The sequence below is a fragment of the Pseudogymnoascus verrucosus genome (genome assembly GCF_001662655.1).
Source record: "Pseudogymnoascus verrucosus strain UAMH 10579 unplaced genomic scaffold scaffold_34, whole genome shotgun sequence".
NCBI classification, from domain to species: domain Eukaryota; kingdom Fungi; phylum Ascomycota; class Leotiomycetes; order Thelebolales; family Thelebolaceae; genus Pseudogymnoascus; species Pseudogymnoascus verrucosus.
In genome coordinates, this window is record NW_017263685.1 from 25,983 (window position 1) to 41,690 (window position 15,708).

The following is a 15,708-nucleotide window of genomic DNA, read 5'->3' on the forward strand; positions in this document are numbered from 1 at the left end:
ACAAAGCTCGAAAGTTATTACCATCTCCTCCCTCCTTTACCCAGCACCATCGTCAACATCACTGTCGTCGTTGCCGACGCCGCCGCTGAAAGCAAGCAGCACCACACCCACTTACAAGTGGATATAGTCAAAGGTGCTAGCCGGCACCGTGCGCGTGCTGTACCCCTCCACATTCACATAGTTGTACTCCTCAATAGTGACCATATCGCCCTGGACAGCCGCAACCCACGCAACATGTCCCGCTCCCCCACCGCCGGCATTAGTATGCGCAATAGCTCCCGGTACCGGCTTGTTATCAACCAAGACGCCGGTCTGGCGAGCAGCCTCGTCCCAGGACTCGGCGTCACCCCATGCAGCGCCCTTGTACTTGTTGTGGAAGTTGAGACCGAGGCGGTCGTTGATGCGCCACGCGACGAAGCTGGTGCACTGGCACGCGTAGTAGTACCAGCGGTCGACGTCGCCGCAGGTGCTGGCGCCGTAGGGGTAGTCGTTCTTGATTTCGCCGGCGTCGCCGTGGTCTGGTGGGGTGGGTGCTTCGGGGAGGGAGGCGGCGTCGCACTTGGGCTTGACGTACGTGATGGAGCCGGTCTTGACATAGAAGTCGGAGACGAAGCAGCCGTCAGACGTCAAATCCCAGATCTCGTTGCCGTTGATTTTGGTGCCAGGCGTTTGGCAGGTGATGCTCACGATGCTGCCCTTGGCGAAGGTCTTCTTGATGGGGAAATCTGTGCCGGGACCAGAGCGGCAGTTGACGGTGTTTCCAGTGATGGGATAGGGGCCATCAGGGTTGCCGCTTGGGACGGGGACGTCGGTGGGGCCAGCCTCGGTGGGAGAGGCGTCTGTGGGAGAGACATCCGTGGGAGCAGCCTCGGTGGGGGAGGCATCATCTGCGGAGGAGGTGGCTGTAGGAGCAGCGTCCGTGGGCGAGACATCCGTGGTGGGGACGCCCGTGGGAGCAACGTCCGTGGGGGAGACGTCAGTGGCGGTTGGGAGAGAGCCGTCGGTGGCGACGCAGGTGTTGATTGTGACATAGACGGTGCTGCGGGTTGAGGTGGGCACAGGGGTGTCACAGGTGACGACTGTGACATAGACAGTGCTGCGGGCCAGGACAGACGTGGAGAGGATGGCCGCCGAGGCGGCGGCGATGTTGGTGAGCTTCATCACGAGCGACAACGAAGGAGTGTGTGCTATAAAACAAAAACAAACACAATAAACGAGCGTGGTGACTATGCGAGCTAGTCAGCGAAATGAGGGTGGTGGTGGAGTGAGAAGCTAGAAGGGGGCGGGACGGGTGTCTATATACATCACATGAAGCGGAGATTCCTCCGGCGGTCTTCATTTCTTACTTTTTTCATTCTAGGCCGTATTCATACACCAATTCGGCCTTGCACTAACCGGGTACCTTGCAGATTTAAGGGGCCATCTGGGGCGGTTGACTGGAGGGGAATAGCGCAAGGCGAAGCTGTAGGGCTGGTTTAATGTCGGTTCAGCGTTATGGCGCTGTCAGGTCCTGTCAGACGGACGAACCTAATGCCCATCTCACCGTCAGTCGGAGCTGCGCCCGGGTCGGGGCGTCGCTTAGAGTCCTGACAGTGGTTAAAAGGGTAAAAAGTGGCACTTCGCTTGGAAGGGTTGGCGTTGTGCCCCTGAGCTAGCGTGGGCTAGTGCGTGGTGGGGGCGGCGTGGTGTATGGGATGGCGTCGACTCACGCAAGATTGGACTACACCGCGCCGTTTGAGGACATTCTGGAGTGTTGCGATGGTGTCATTGAAATGGGTTGAATTGGAGTCGTGCTTGCCTTAGTGTTGTAGAAGTAAGGAGAAATGTGTAAAAATGAGCGTTGTGGAAAGAGCGTATTGAGGCAGGATGAGTTCTCATGCGCCAGTGCCGTGACCGATGTATTGCGTGAACAGCTGAATTTTGTGGGGTCGGCAGGGGCGATGGGGCTTGGATCTTCTTGGGTCTGCCTGGGTGCGGGGATGAGCATGCTTCAGAAGGTTATGAGAGGTTCTGGGATGTGAAAGGGATAGGGGATTTACTGTGAGGGGGTGGAGGCGTGGGGGCGCCTGAGAGCGATGGGGGATGAGTGGCGGAGGGAAGGAAGAGATTTATAGATTTATAGCCACATATAATTCCATAAATAGCACACAGTGATGTATTATTTGAACTAAAGTACATTATCCAGTCTCTGCCATTGTTTTGCTACTACTGTCGTTACTCTCTGCCATCGCTCGTTTCCTCCTCTGAGTCTGAATCGTCACCCCATTCATCATCATCAGTTTCATCATCGTCAGATTCATCATCGTCAGATTCATCACCGTCAGATTTATCACTGTATTCTTCTCTATATCCGGTTACTTCGGCATAATCGTCCTGCATCTTATAGTATAATGCCATAGCGAGGTCATTCTCCTCTTCGGCGCTGCGCTGTGGACTGCCATCTGCAACAGTAAACGTTGACTCGTAAAAACATTCGGGCAAGCCTTGGTCCGAAAACCGCCTTGCTAGTGCAATCAGCATCGATTTTCGGAGATATGGACCTGGTAGTCCCCAGTGGTACCCTCGTGCTTTCGCGTCATCGAACCATTCAACGTTTCCGAGCCTCTGCTGTTGCAAGTATGTCATCACATATCGCAGATATAAGTATCGGCGGGCCGGGCGATTTGAGTTGAGGAATTCCAGTGGCCTTCCATCGATATCCTAGAGTCGTTTTCAGCTCATCACATAGTGAAGTAGGGCTACGAATATACAAACGTACCTTCCACGTTGACCTACAATAAAGTAAATTAGAAGTCATTGATTTCTGTACTACTATGCATCGCCAAATGGCCTCCCCTCCATATCTTGGCTTATCGGGCACTATGACAATCCACCCCTTCTCAAGGGCCTCGTGCGTAGATGTCTCAAGTGTAATTCCTTCGCATACGAATTAACAACATACTTGATAGGAGCGTAAGAAAGGTAAACATACCATTTCGAGGCTCAGATAAATCAACTTCACGAACGCCAAAGAGATATGCAAGCTCATCCGACTCGAGTGACTTTGGAACAATATGCACGCATTTGGCACACATTCCATGTAGCCATTGAGCATTTAAATGGCAGTATTTTTCAACGACGTTTCCAGACGGGCCAGGCTTTACAGACTTGTAGTATGATAGTACACCGTCCGCGTATAGTCTCTGCTCGGGTGCATTTTTCCACTTTATGGAAGCAGATATGACTTTCGTGAGTAGAGCTGAGGAGTAGGCGCCTTCGACCGTGGGGTATCGTTGCAAGGCCTCGTCGACATCATCTGCCATTGCTTTCTTCTGGCGCTTAAGGATTACGAGCTCTCGTTCCTTCTTTCCGAACGTTGACTTTGATCCCTTAGCAGTATCATGGTTGCCACCAGTCAGTTCCGCTGATATCTTTCGGATTTTAGATTCAATAAACTCGCTCCCAAGGCTTATGTCGTGACGGAAAAGACCCATGTCGTTGCGTAAATAGAACAGTTTCTAACGAGATGGTAAGAGAGGCTTGATAAAATAACGTTAACGAGGAAAGAGAAAATAAATGGGAGATCAAACCATGATTTTATATTCTGAGTTCTGTACTAATCGTAGTGTGGCTAGCTAAACTTTAACCTTAATTAGTACCAGCGCGGACCATGAGTAAAAAATAACATCGTACGCACTATATGAGTCACATTGAAGCACCATTACTACGAAGCTATCAGTCGTTAATGCTGAAAATGTTTCACTATGGAGTGGAAAGAATGTCAGGTAAGAACGGCTGACATCGATTCCAAGCGATGCATGAGAGCCAGAACCGCTGTGGTGGAGCATATGGAGACAAGAGCGTATTATCCGCAAGGCATATCACAGATGTCAAACAATTAAAAAAATGCAATACGCCATTCAAGTTGAGTTAGATTACATGCGAGCTTGAACAGACATACTGTACCGCCTAAAGTCTGACGAAAGATAGCCTTACTAGAGGATCGATACGAGTTATTTATGATAATGTGACTTATCCTTTTCTCTCTCTGTATGAGTGACTGGCCTATTAGTTGCAGTTCTGAGTGAATGAATACCTTTATTTCAATTATAGTTGCTATAATCGCTATTGTTTTGCACAGTCTTCGAACTTTTAGGCGTGGCGAGTATTTCTTGAAATATCCCAAAACACACATCACATAGTTGGCTCATCACCACATCATAGAAGTCAAACAATTGGAAATGGCAACAAGTCATTCAAGCTGAATACAGTAAGTACTACATACAGTGTCCAAATACGTTCATCCAAACCCGCTCCGCAGCTATCTAACCGCGGAAGGCAACCTGCCTCCTCTCAACAGCGAAGTTGGAGGCCTTGGCGGACTCAGCCTCGTTGAAGTGGAGGTTCTTGTACTGGGTGACCTTGCTGGTGTGCTCGAATGGCAGCTCCTTGACACCGGGCTGGCCAGCGACCAAGTTAGGGGTCGGCTTGGCGCCAACGGCGCGCTTGCCGTTGCCGGTGGCGGGACCCATGCTGACGATGGCAGCGTCGGCCCAGCGGAAGTTGCAGGTGCCACCGGGGATCATAGCATCACCCTGGAGCTGGTTGACGGCGTTCTTTTGCCTCTCCAGGCAGCGCCAGTTGCCGATTGGGTCGAGGCCGCCGGGGTTGACGATCTCGTAGAGAGCGAGAACGCTGACTTGGGTGTAGTCCTCGGCGTTGCCTGATTGGTTAGTATGTCATATTTCGTAAGTGGTAGATAAACGTACTGGAGTTGGAGTAGTCATCGGGAACGCAGGAGTCGGCGTTGATGGCATCCTTGAAGAGAGAGGTCTCGCTGGATCCGACGCTGTTGTGGTAGGCATCGACAGCGTGGCCGACCTCGTGCTGGAAGACGGATGGGGTGCCGACGGGGCCCTGGAAGACAACGATGGCGGAGGTCTCGTAGGCAGAGCCACCACCTGGAACAGCAATTACGTTGGTGATGTACTGACGCTCGTGGATGGGCAGGCGGCCGAACAGGTCAATCATGTCGATTATGCTGGAGACGGTCAGTGTGGTTCATATCTCCAAGTGGAGGGGACTCACCCAAGGTTGGCAGCGTTGTGACGGCAGAAGACGAACGCACTTCCGCAGTCGGTGTAGTGAACGTTGTAGATCTCCATGTCGTATGGGCTGACATTGTTGTCGTTGGCGTGGTTGAGGCACGTCTGTGGGATCCATCCCCATCCCCACCTGTCCCAGGTGCTCTGGGTTGGGGTAAGGTGCTCCCAGAAGACAGAGTCGACATGGGGAGACAGACCATCGCTGAAGAGCGTTGGCTTTCCGAGGCCAGCGAGGGCGGGGGCGCTGAAGAGGACAGCTGCGGCCGCAGCCTTCATGAGGGAGGAAGCCATAATGATGGATTGACGTTTGTTTGAACGGAGTTGACTGAGACTGATAAGAATGCAGCTGCTCTGGCAAAGAAGCAGATCTTCATGGCGATCACCATGCCTTTATACTTCGAGCAGGCTGATGTTCGGGCCGTGAGGACAATCACTTTGACATGCTATAAGCACCGTTCAAGGAATACCGTAAATTTAGCAACCACTCCCGTTGAGGCGTCCCCACAAAGAACATCTCCACAGTAAGCTTAATGAGAGCTACGTGCGGATTTGCGGCTTCTCCATTCGCCGATCCCCCTTTTCAAAGGATCTGGTGCTGTCAACGGGGTAGCACTCTCTTTTGGAAGCCTTGGTAAGGAAGCTTGGCGCGGCAGAGGCGCGGATCGCACGGCTTCAGTTGGTGGCTGACGCCTGGCGCTCACCCTTAAAAGGCCAAGTCGGAGGCATGAAACCCTGTATACCCCTGGCTTAGTAGATTGGGCTCGGACGGTCACAAATGTCCTCTGCGCGTAATCGTGGGCAAAACAAGGCCCATCGCAGCACTTTCTTCTCACGATGCCTCACAACAACTCTCGGCGAATTACCGTGCCAAACCACGCCGTCTCTCACTACCGAACGCCAACATCCCCTAAATGGCATCTCATCCCAAATCCAGGAACCTGTCGGACCGATCTCCCCACGCCAAGCGTCTCCATGAATTGACCGTGACTATCTCCACACTCATCGCCCGCCGTCAGGGCATGCATCATCTTAGAAGGCCCGAGGATGTGACCCAGCCACTTTCCTATTCTATATAAACCTCGAGCTAAGGATCCTTCGTCAAGTCTTAGCGGCGGTTTTGCCCGTGGAGGAGCGCTAAGGTGTTATTAAGCGCATTTGCAGGCTTTCCGGCCAAGACATGCATGGTCTAGATGGACTCAAATTGCCTTTTATGCGCGATGGATTGTTCTGTAGTATCGTGGCAAGAGGGAAGATAGTGTTCATCCTGTATTTCGTCCTGCTCCTACGTCGTTCTATCGCTGTTTCTGGGAGTATTGATGGTGGACAGTCGACTAATCAATTGAGCACGCGTCCGGAACCCCTGCGTGGGTGGGTTGAAACATCACAAGGCATACGAGCGTACGTGAGACGCAGCAGACCGTATTGGTGGAGATAATGCAGGCATAGTCAACTCTTCTCAAGACGATGTAATCCAGTCGCGTCTAAGCTGAGTTTTTGACGTAAGGATCAATAAACACGCCTGATCGAGTATCCTCCTTGCAAAAGTGATTGTAATATCATCATGGGCTTGTTTCATGGGGAAAGTGCATTTCCTCATTCCATTGTTGATGGTCTATTTTTGGTCCAGTCTTCCCTTCCCACCTTGAATTTACAGATGAAACTCGTCTAATTTAAGCATGTTCTTTGACGTATGCATGTCTTGGCGGGACGGACAACGGAATGCCGCTGGTCCCTTGATACTCAGGAACAACATCAAAAGCACATAATATAGCCTCCCTTCCCTAATAAGTGTAACGTTACGATTCCTGCCGGCGGAAACCCGGCAGACGAAATAAGAAAGCGCGTAGGTAGGCTGCGGATCCCGGCAACCAACCAAGCAAGCACTGCCAAGGTCAGATTATCCCCGCCGTCAGCATTGGGTCAGCCGCACGCTGACGCTGACGAGGATCCGGACATATCGGCATCTTCCTTTAATAGTGCAGCGGTAATATAGGTATTAGCAAATTAGTCGCTGACTTAACGGCCCCTTGCTTGACAGTATGTTAGTGTATGAAGTCCAGAAAGCTATTCATAAATATTCCACGGTGGGCTGGATGTTAAGAAGATGCGTGATATATTCCGTACCCTCAAAGTAGCTTGGGTATATATAAGATTATCCCACAAAATGCACGGTTTTGACTCCTTCTCTCATCCAACGGTTTTTGGTCGGAAGTTACAAAAGATTGGGGTCGTGAGGGCACACTTATTCATTCATGGCTTTAACCCCGAATTAAAGCTGTATCAATGGGATATTTATTGTATTAATAGTACTTTATATGGTAGTACTATCTTTAATAATTTTCTCACTTTATATTTGCTACTGTCAATTTATTTTGATGTTGATAAAATCATATTTCCTATCAAATGAGAGACTACCATGGTATATTATTGCCACAGACACCATACTGATATTTAATAATAATTATTTTCTACTCGATATTCCTGTACACTAAATAATTATTTTCTACTCGATATTCCTGTACACTAAATAATTATATTCTTCTAAAACTTGATTAATATAACCCTGACTCCATTGAGCTTGCTGAAGAAAATGCTGTTCACGATCGTACATGCGAGCAAAATATCACAAGCATAAAGTACTTAATTTAATGGGCGATGTACAAAATAAAATAGCAGAAATCATATTATTCAGAGTCCGGTATACTTTTGAAGAGATCGAGATATTTTGGTCGTGTCGGGCTGTAAGTGGTTTTCTCCGCTGTGCCTAGGGTCCATCGTTAGCGCGATCCCAAAAGTCGCGTCGTCACGTCTGTCAACGCCAGTTACGCGACTTTGATACATGGACAAGTGCACTTCATACATATCACAAATAATCACACCTACGACTTCTCCAGCACGCCAGTATACAACTATACACATCCTGTACATCTTACTCACTAAACAAACTTGACAATTTGCTTGCAAATGTCTCCCATCGATCTCTAGACGCGACCAAATTCTCTGAGAAATCCGCCCCGCGTCTTTGCACGCCTCGTTCTGGAAGATACATTGACAGCCTCGCAACGCTCCAGACGCCTGAGTCTCTCAATTCTTGGCTTCTGCTCCCAAGGGCAGAGGTCCTGCGACACTTGACAGCGATACGACACGATGTACCTCCCACGATCGCTCCTCTCGACCCTCTACCTGCACCTCCAACGCACCCACCACCCTCTCTCCCCACCAGTCCTGATCCTCGTGGCCCTCGAGCCCGATGCCCTCTGCGGTTGCCGAATCCTCACCCATCTCCTCAAACACGACTATATCCCCCACAAGATCCAGCCGATCGCCGGCTTCAACGACCTCGAGCGCGCCGGACGAGAGAATGTACGGCCCATGCTCGCGAGCCAGGGTGGCAGCGGCGGCGTCGTGGTGTGCCTCGGAGTTGGAGCAAGGAATGACTTAGGCGCCATGCTGGGGATTGACGCGGAAAGTGAAGGCGAAGGCGCGTTCGGCGGCGTTGAGGTCTGGGTTGTGGACGCGCAGAGGCAATGGCACCTGGAGAATGTGTTTGGTGGGGCGCAGAGAGACGGCGTGTTGGAGGATGGCAGCCCGGGACCCATAAAGCAGCAGCCGGGCGTGGATAATGGGAAGATCGGAAGGGGCTTCAAGCCGGGGAAGGGAGGCATTATTGTGTTTGATGATGGGGATATTGAGGAGGAGTTGGGTCCGGAAAGGGCTGCGTATTTTGCTCTTGACGAGATGCCAGCTATCGACGAGAGAGATGACGAAGGAGACAGTGAGAGCGAGGAGGATGAGGATACCCCTATGATTGAGGCTCGGCCTGGCCAGAAGAGGAAGTCGTGGTCGGATCGTGAGGATGACGAAACGGATGAAGATGTTGACGACAGGCCACGACAGAGGAGGAGGAGCAACTCTGTAAGTTTCGCAAAATGACTGCGGCGACGATATTCTAACATAGAACAGTCAAGCTCCATTCCCGAATCTCCGTCACGACCCCAAAGGCGAGGGCTTATGGTTGTTGATGGCCCGAATGGCGTTGCAAGAACAGACTCCCGTTCCGTATCGCCCTCACCCGCACAGCCTGCGAAGCAAGTATCGTCAAGGACACTGAGACGACGACTGATCAAATTACAACAAAAGAATCAGATGGTCCTGGATGCATATTACAGCCTTGGTACCTCATACTCCGAACCCATCGCCTCCATGATGTACTCCCTCGCCTCCGAACTAGGCCGCGAAGACAACGACGTCCTCTGGCTCACCATCGTCGGCGTATCATCAATGGAACTCTACGGCCGCTCTGCAACTGGCGTCGCCATCTCCCTCAAAAACTCCTCCAACCGCTCAGGTTGGCGCGGCACCCGCGGCTCCCGCATCCGCCAGCTCCTCCGCGAAGAAGTGCGCCGTCTGAACCCCCCTGACCTAAACGACCGGGCCTCCTTAAACACTAGCACCGGTCTCATCCCTACTACCGCGCGCAGCCCCACGGATACCAGTATCCGACTCTCCCCTGAGCCGAAATTCCTCCTGATCCGCCACTGGAGCCTGTACGATAGCATGCTGCACTCGCCCTACCTGTCAGCCCGGCTACATGTGTGGACGGACGTCGGTCGCAAGCGCCTGCACAAGATGCTTGCCAAGATGGGCGTGAGCCTCGTGCAATGCAAACAGAGCTACACGCACATGGATATGGACCTGAAGCGTGGACTGCGCGCGAAGCTCCTGAAGTACTCAGCGATGTATGGCCTGGATGAGCTGGTGCCATCGCAAGAATCGGACGAGGTGGGTGGGGATAAGGAGGGGTGGGGGTTCGTCAGGAGTTGGGGGTGGAGGGCTACGCTTAGCGCGCAGGATGTGGGAGTTGTTGTGGGGTCGATTTTGGAGGTGGGTAAGAAGGGCGTGACTACGCTCGAGAACGGCGGCTGGGATCGCGGCCGCGAAGTCAAAGAGGTCACGGACGAAAGTGGTGAGATCGAGGCGGAAGAGTGGGTGAGCCGGTTCTGGGACGCCTACGACGCTCTTGAGAAGTAAGTCCTCTGTTAACATCCTGTCGAAGTCATACTAACGCACCGCAGCATTGAAGAACTCAAAGCCGCGCTCCCCACAGCACAGCATCTCCACCGCGCCATCCTGCGCACCGGCACATCCATCATCGAAAAGCGCCAGATTAAGCACTTGTCTAGCTTCCGATTATGCATCGTCAAAGACGGCCCGGACGTGGCGCTCTTCACCCACCCCTCTGCGCTAACGAAACTCGCGCTGTGGCTGGGCGAGGCGTTCGCCGAGCAGGACTTGCAGCGTACGGGCAAGCTGGGGATGGGAGGCCGAGGGACGCCGCTGGTTGTTGCGTGTTGGAACGCGGAGAGAGGGGTTTATGGGGTTGTAGGAACTGGCGGAGGAGGGGGGGAGGGCATGAGTTGGAGTGATAGAGAGGCGGCTAGAAAGAGGAAGGAAGAGAAGGCTGGGAAGGCGAAAGAGAGGGAGGCAGCCAGGAAGGTGAAGGAGACTATTCGCGAGCAGAAGAGGGAGGCAAAGCGGAAGGCGAGAGAGGAAGAGGGGGAGATCGATGAGCTGGAGACGGAGAGCGAGAGTGAGAGCGAAGAGGAGGAAGAGGATGACGAGGACGAAGAAGACGAGAAAGAGCACGGGAAGGGCTTTGGCCGTAATAGGTTCGGGAATGCGTTTCAGGAAGTCATTGAGGAAACGAATGCACGGATCAGGGTTGATAGCTTTGAGCACTGTGTCGCTGAGGTAGCCAAGGATAGCTTGAGCGTGTTCTTGGAGGGGCTGAGCATGAAGAGCGTTGTGGGGTAGATGACGGGATAGCGGGAGGGACTGGCGATCACTGGGACGGGTTACATGGGGATCATGTTGGGATGGAATGGGGAGGCATAGGAGGCGTTTTTGGCTGGCATGCTTATTTGGTTGGGTCATGAGCGGACTGTATGGCTTTAGCAGACTGGCGATAGCGGTCATATCAGCTAGCGGTGAATATATGATGGGTTATTGTACGTTTAGAGTGGGAAAACGTGAATGTAATCATAGTTATCACAGCATCGGCGGCATCGGCGATATGCATTGAAGTTGTGCCGCCCTCTTATTATCCACCGACATCCTCTGAAATTCCAATCCCCAACTATGTGCTCCATGACGTGATAACCAACGACCCTTTTATAGCTTCAAATAAGAAAATAAGAAAATAAGATTATGTGTGGTCGCCACGATTTTCCTATGGGTGAGCGATTATTGTGATAATAGTCCCTGCTCTCGACCAATCAGAAAATCGCGAAATACGATTTACCAACGATTTACCAGACCCCGATTCCAGGCGAGCGAATTAAGGCGGCCCATTCGGACTCGGAACCCCGTGATCCGCCGAGACCCTTATCGTTGCTGGTAGAAGTGGATGCCCAAGCAACACCGACGACGGGAGACGAAGATAAGGCTTGTGACTTTGTGGGGAAGGCAACTCCGCATTTATTTCTATCCACAGCTAAGAGTACACAGCCACTATTGGGTAGAGCAGGACTGTAACGTATTATCGAGCCTCGAGGATTGTTTGTTCACTCTAGACTTTATTTCCTCCTCTACCAAAATACACTCATTGCTACTACGCACCTGCCTCTTTGTGACGAACCCCCTCATTTGGCAGACCCCGAACTTCGCAGAGATAGGATTTATGCTGCGAAGTCCACCTGTGAGAGCACGCGATACCTCGTCCTCGGCGCCCACACTCACCTGCGTAACGTCGCACAGCACAATGGGCGCGCGCCCCCTTGCCTCATCCACGACGACGACGACACCCTCGCCCAGCGCGCCATGAACTCGCCCCCCTCACCACGCGCCGCCAAGCGTGCGCGCACCTCTCCCACCTCCCCCCAATCCCCGCGCACCCTCGGCCCAGTCGCCGAGGCATCCCCCGACCAGCCCGCCGCGAAGACTACGGGTCAGAGCAGCAACTTCCGCAATGTGAGCGCGTGCAATCGCTGCCGTTTGCGCAAGAATAAGTGTGATCAGCAGCTGCCGAGTTGCGCGAGCTGCACGAAGGCTGGTGTCAATTGCGTGGGATACGACCCGATTACGAAGCGGGAGATACCCCGGAGCTATGTCTTTTTTCTTGAGGCCAGGGTGGGATATCTGGAGGGCTTGCTGGGGGAAGCTGGTGTTCCGTTCGAACCGCCTGAGACGCTGGAGTTAGCTTCGAGGCCGGGACCGGAGCCTAATACACAGAAGGGAGATGACGATTCGAGTTCGAACCAGGGACCAACGGGGAGACGAGGGACTGGATGGAGCGAAAAGCAGGAGGAGGAAGACAAGCTGGATAATTTAGTGTCTAATGTAGGCATGATATCGGTGCAGGGTGCTTCAGACCCGCGATACCTCGGCTCGACGAGTGGCATCTCGTTCGCGAGGGTTGTGTTTGCAGCTGTCAAGAGCTCAGTGTCGTCGGGCGCGGAGAAGGGCGGTGCGAGGGCGCCGGCGGCAAAGGCGGGGCCTAGCGGGACATCTATGCGGGACTCATTTTTTGGGCTTCAAACTAAACCGACCATCAAGCCGGCGCCATTCCCAGACCGCAGTTTGGCGCTGCGGTTGATGCGTTTCTACTTTGAGCATGCGAATCCGCAGATCCCGATCCTGCATCGCGGGGAGTTTATGAAGATGTTTGACCTAGTGTATGGAGACAGGAATCATGTGCGCACACCGAGGGAGTCGTATATAATGAACATTGTGTTTGCAATCGGTGCGGGGATATACCTGGGGGATCCTAATACGGAGCCAGACGCTCCTCCAACTGATCCGGCGCCCAATACGAGCGGGCTCGGGGCGGCTAATAGGCAGTGCCAGCCGGAGGAGTATCATGCGTCGGCGATTATGCATTTAGAAGCGTGCCTGCAGTCTACAGGGACGGCAGACAAACCAGAGGGGTTTGGCGGGGGGTTAGAGGAGTTACAAGCTGTTCTCCTGCTAGCTGGGTTTGCGCTGTTAAGACCAGTGGCGCCGGGGTTGTGGTATATCACCGGTGTTGCTGTGCGCATAGCACTAGACCTTGGTCTGCACTATGAAGACGGGAAAGATATTGACACTGGACTTCGCGAGCAGAAGGCAGGGAAGACCGGAAACGGCGAACCAGAGTCATACTCTCGCGAGAAGGGAAGACGGGAGTGGATCCGTGACTTCCGCCGGCGCCTCTGGTGGTGCACATACTCCTTCGACCGGCTCGTGAGCACCTGCGTCGGCCGCCCCTTCGGTATCTCCGACCAAGTAATCACCACATCCTTCCCCTCCCTCCTCGAAGACAAATACATAACTCCGCACGGCTTTCTGACCGAGGGCGCCCACGAAACCTCTAGCAAGCACGTCGCACACCACTACTTCCGCTTCCGCCTCCTCCAGTCTGAGATCCTGCAGGTCTTGCAGCACCAACAGGCGCAAGCCGTGCGCGCCACATCCGCAGACCCGTGCAACCCCTTCCTACCGGCACAGCAGGCTTCGCCATTCCTCGCGCCGTTCGGATCTTTCCGCGCGTGGCGCCTGGATATGGACGGGCGGCTGTGGGCGTGGAAGTCGGCGTCGCCGACACGACGCGAGACTGGTGTGCAGTTCTCGCATGAGTTCTTGGAGCTGAATTACTGGCAAGCGGTGCTGATGGTGTATCGGCAGAGCCTGAGCGTGCCGGCACAGTTTGCAGAGGAGTTTGATGGCGCGGCGGAGGTGGGTGCGGGAGCGGTTGGCGAGGGAGAGGAGGCGGTGTTTTTGAAGGTTGCGGAGGCGGGGCAGAGGGTGTTGAGGTTGTATTGGAGGTTGCACCGTGTGCATCTTGTTAATTATACGTTCCTTGCTACGCATCAGCTGTTTATGGCGGGGATATCATTTCTTTATGCCATATGGCATTCCCCGACTGTGCGAAGTCGACTGGTAAGTCCATCACGCCCCTGAATGAAATTTAAGCTAACACCACGCGGACAATGGATGAAGTCGACTTCAACATCCTCGCTGCGACCTCCGTCCTCGGTGACCTCGTTGAAAAATGTCCCCCTGCTGAAGCATGCCGTGACGCCTTCGACCGCATGGCTAAGGCCACAGTGCAGATGTGCATGTCAACGAGCAGCCTATCCGCCGCTCCCGGGCTAGTACCACTGCGTGCACCGGATGCACCAGCCGCGACGCCAGCGCCGAGGCCCAGGCTGCAGTTTGGGTCGCCTGGGGATTTATACACGGCGAGCCCGCCGAGCGGAGGAGGAAACTCGGGGGGCGTCAAGAGTGAGAGCACTGGAGGGGAGGCTGAAGCGCCGAGGGGGCATGTTCTGGATCCTTCGATTATTCCTGGTGAGGAGAGAGAGAGTTCGTTTCTGGGAGACGGAGGGATGGGGGTGGAGAGTGGAGATACATATGGAGGATACGGGGACATGGGGATGAGCGAGATGAACTCGATGGAGTATCTCGGGGATGGTGGGGGCGGGCTGGAGCTGGGATTTGGGTGGGGTGCGGATGGAGAAGGGCACGATTTTGGGGATGGGGCAAACCAGCTGGACTTTTTTGATGGGTTCTACTTTGGGACTGGGGTTTGAGGGGTGTACGTTGGACATGATACCGGGGCTTGTAAGACGACGGCGTCTATTGTGGGGGATTAGTGTATCATACACTTTGAGGGTGATTACATAGGTGGTATTATGAGGCAATCCAAATGCCGTTCAATTTTGTTTTATCCAGAGACTTCTATAGTCAACCACAGCGCTCGCCACCCGGTCAAACTCCCCCCCACACAACCCTATCAACAACTCTCGCTCAGTTCCCCAACCTATCCTCAATCTTCTTCTTCTCTCCCTCCCTTATAGCAGCGATCTCCTCCTTCGTCGCATCATACGCCACACTGACATTATTAAACGGATTCTCCGGGCTCTTCTCAAACTCCTTCCTGATCCTCTCCTTCTTCTGGTTCTGCCTCAGCCCAGCCCCACTTCCATCCTCCTCCATCTCCGCCAACCGCCTCTCCTCAAACGCAGCATAAGCCGCCTTGTATCTCCTCTCGGGGTGCTTCTCGACCTTCGTACTGTCACCGCTGGTCAGGGTAAGCGCATCGAGCGCGTTGTCGATACCCGTGGCGTTGAGCGCCTTCGCAGGTCCCGAGGGAGCGTCATCAAGCTGTGCCAGGTCAAGACCACGAGACACCTTCTTAGGTGCCGCCTTGGAGGACTTGGGTGCGGACTTGAGGGATTTCTCTTCTTCGGCGAGGAGAGCCTCTTTTTCGGCCTTCTTGCGTGCGAGTTCTAGCTTTTTGGCGGCCTCAGCGTCTCTGTGACGTTGTTAGTAGTGTACTAGAAAGTTTAAGGGGGTGGCGATGCGTACTTCTTGGAGCTGTTCTTTGCACCGCGTCCCCAGTCCTCGTCTTCTGCTTTGGCTTTAACTTGGTTTGCGGCGGCGGCTTTGGCGGCTGCGGCCTCTTGCTTTTGTGCGTTGCCAGAGACCTTTTTGCCGTTCTCACCGAAGTTTTTCTTGCCCGCCATGATTATGAGGGTTTGTGACTTTGTTATAGGTGAGGTGTTTAGGTTTGATAGATAGATCTGTTTGCTTCGGGTTTGATAGCGTGGATGATGTTTTGAGATGGGAAGGTTTTGGAGGGGTA

General features: G+C 53.3%; 6 protein-coding genes across 6 annotated transcripts; 2 read left to right on the forward strand and 4 right to left on the reverse strand.

The window, feature by feature from the left end:
• Positions 1 to 5: 5 nt before the first annotated feature.
• On the reverse strand, positions 6 to 1,320 carry VE01_07432 (uncharacterized protein). The gene has a single exon (XM_018276867.2). The coding sequence runs from the start codon at positions 1,159 to 1,161 to the stop codon at positions 112 to 114; it is 1,050 nt and encodes a 349-aa protein (XP_018128757.1). The 5' UTR covers positions 1,162 to 1,320; the 3' UTR covers positions 6 to 111.
• An 861-nt stretch (positions 1,321 to 2,181) lies between these two features.
• Positions 2,182 to 3,525, reverse strand: VE01_07433 (uncharacterized protein). Its single transcript, XM_018276868.2, has 3 exons — positions 2,972 to 3,525; positions 2,759 to 2,916; positions 2,182 to 2,700 (listed from the first exon to the last, which is right to left on the reverse strand). Exons 1-3 carry the CDS (start codon positions 3,471 to 3,473, stop codon positions 2,215 to 2,217), a joined length of 1,146 nt encoding a protein of 381 aa, XP_018128756.1. The 5' UTR covers positions 3,474 to 3,525; the 3' UTR covers positions 2,182 to 2,214.
• Positions 3,526 to 4,222: 697 nt separating this feature from the next.
• Positions 4,223 to 6,362, reverse strand: VE01_07434 (uncharacterized protein). Its single transcript, XM_018276869.2, has 3 exons — positions 5,068 to 6,362; positions 4,749 to 5,020; positions 4,223 to 4,702 (listed from the first exon to the last, which is right to left on the reverse strand). Exons 1-3 carry the CDS (start codon positions 5,373 to 5,375, stop codon positions 4,305 to 4,307), a joined length of 978 nt encoding a protein of 325 aa, XP_018128752.1. The 5' UTR covers positions 5,376 to 6,362; the 3' UTR covers positions 4,223 to 4,304.
• Positions 6,363 to 7,909: 1,547 nt separating this feature from the next.
• On the forward strand, positions 7,910 to 11,149 carry VE01_07435 (uncharacterized protein). Its single transcript, XM_018276870.2, has 3 exons — positions 7,910 to 8,999; positions 9,048 to 10,111; positions 10,160 to 11,149. Exons 1-3 carry the CDS (start codon positions 8,232 to 8,234, stop codon positions 10,896 to 10,898), a joined length of 2,571 nt encoding a protein of 856 aa, XP_018128751.1. The 5' UTR covers positions 7,910 to 8,231; the 3' UTR covers positions 10,899 to 11,149.
• A 363-nt stretch (positions 11,150 to 11,512) lies between these two features.
• PPR1 (Fungal specific transcription factor) lies at positions 11,513 to 14,792 on the forward strand. Its single transcript, XM_018276871.2, has 3 exons — positions 11,513 to 13,893; positions 13,935 to 14,000; positions 14,061 to 14,792. Exons 1-3 carry the CDS (start codon positions 11,904 to 11,906, stop codon positions 14,651 to 14,653), a joined length of 2,649 nt encoding a protein of 882 aa, XP_018128677.1. The 5' UTR covers positions 11,513 to 11,903; the 3' UTR covers positions 14,654 to 14,792.
• On the reverse strand, positions 14,584 to 15,703 carry VE01_07437 (uncharacterized protein). The gene is made up of 2 exons (XM_018276872.2): positions 15,432 to 15,703; positions 14,584 to 15,378 (listed from the first exon to the last, which is right to left on the reverse strand). Exons 1-2 carry the CDS (start codon positions 15,587 to 15,589, stop codon positions 14,871 to 14,873), a joined length of 666 nt encoding a protein of 221 aa, XP_018128753.1. The 5' UTR covers positions 15,590 to 15,703; the 3' UTR covers positions 14,584 to 14,870.
• Positions 15,704 to 15,708: the final 5 nt, after the last annotated feature.

Coding starts and splice junctions, on each gene's coding strand:
- VE01_07432 (XM_018276867.2), bottom strand. CDS start 1,161: ATGAAGCTCACCAACATCGCCGCCGCCTCGGCGGCCATCCTCTCCACG.
- VE01_07433 (XM_018276868.2), bottom strand. CDS start 3,473: ATGGGTCTTTTCCGTCACGACATAAGCCTTGGGAGCGAGTTTATTGAA. Junction 2,917..2,971: donor TTTATCTGAGCCTCGAAATG/GTATGTTTACCT, acceptor TCGTATGCGAAG/GAATTACACTTGAGACATCT. Junction 2,701..2,758: donor ATTGTAGGTCAACGTGGAAG/GTACGTTTGTAT, acceptor AAACGACTCTAG/GATATCGATGGAAGGCCACT.
- VE01_07434 (XM_018276869.2), bottom strand. CDS start 5,375: ATGGCTTCCTCCCTCATGAAGGCTGCGGCCGCAGCTGTCCTCTTCAGC. Junction 5,021..5,067: donor CACAACGCTGCCAACCTTGG/GTGAGTCCCCTC, acceptor GACCGTCTCCAG/CATAATCGACATGATTGACC. Junction 4,703..4,748: donor CGATGACTACTCCAACTCCA/GTACGTTTATCT, acceptor CTAACCAATCAG/GCAACGCCGAGGACTACACC.
- VE01_07435 (XM_018276870.2), top strand. CDS start 8,232: ATGTACCTCCCACGATCGCTCCTCTCGACCCTCTACCTGCACCTCCAA. Junction 9,000..9,047: donor AGAGGAGGAGGAGCAACTCT/GTAAGTTTCGCA, acceptor AACATAGAACAG/TCAAGCTCCATTCCCGAATC. Junction 10,112..10,159: donor GCCTACGACGCTCTTGAGAA/GTAAGTCCTCTG, acceptor AACGCACCGCAG/CATTGAAGAACTCAAAGCCG.
- PPR1 (XM_018276871.2), top strand. CDS start 11,904: ATGAACTCGCCCCCCTCACCACGCGCCGCCAAGCGTGCGCGCACCTCT. Junction 13,894..13,934: donor GTTGTATTGGAGGTTGCACC/GTGTGCATCTTG, acceptor GCTACGCATCAG/CTGTTTATGGCGGGGATATC. Junction 14,001..14,060: donor CGACTGTGCGAAGTCGACTG/GTAAGTCCATCA, acceptor CAATGGATGAAG/TCGACTTCAACATCCTCGCT.
- VE01_07437 (XM_018276872.2), bottom strand. CDS start 15,589: ATGGCGGGCAAGAAAAACTTCGGTGAGAACGGCAAAAAGGTCTCTGGC. Junction 15,379..15,431: donor GCAAAGAACAGCTCCAAGAA/GTACGCATCGCC, acceptor ACAACGTCACAG/AGACGCTGAGGCCGCCAAAA.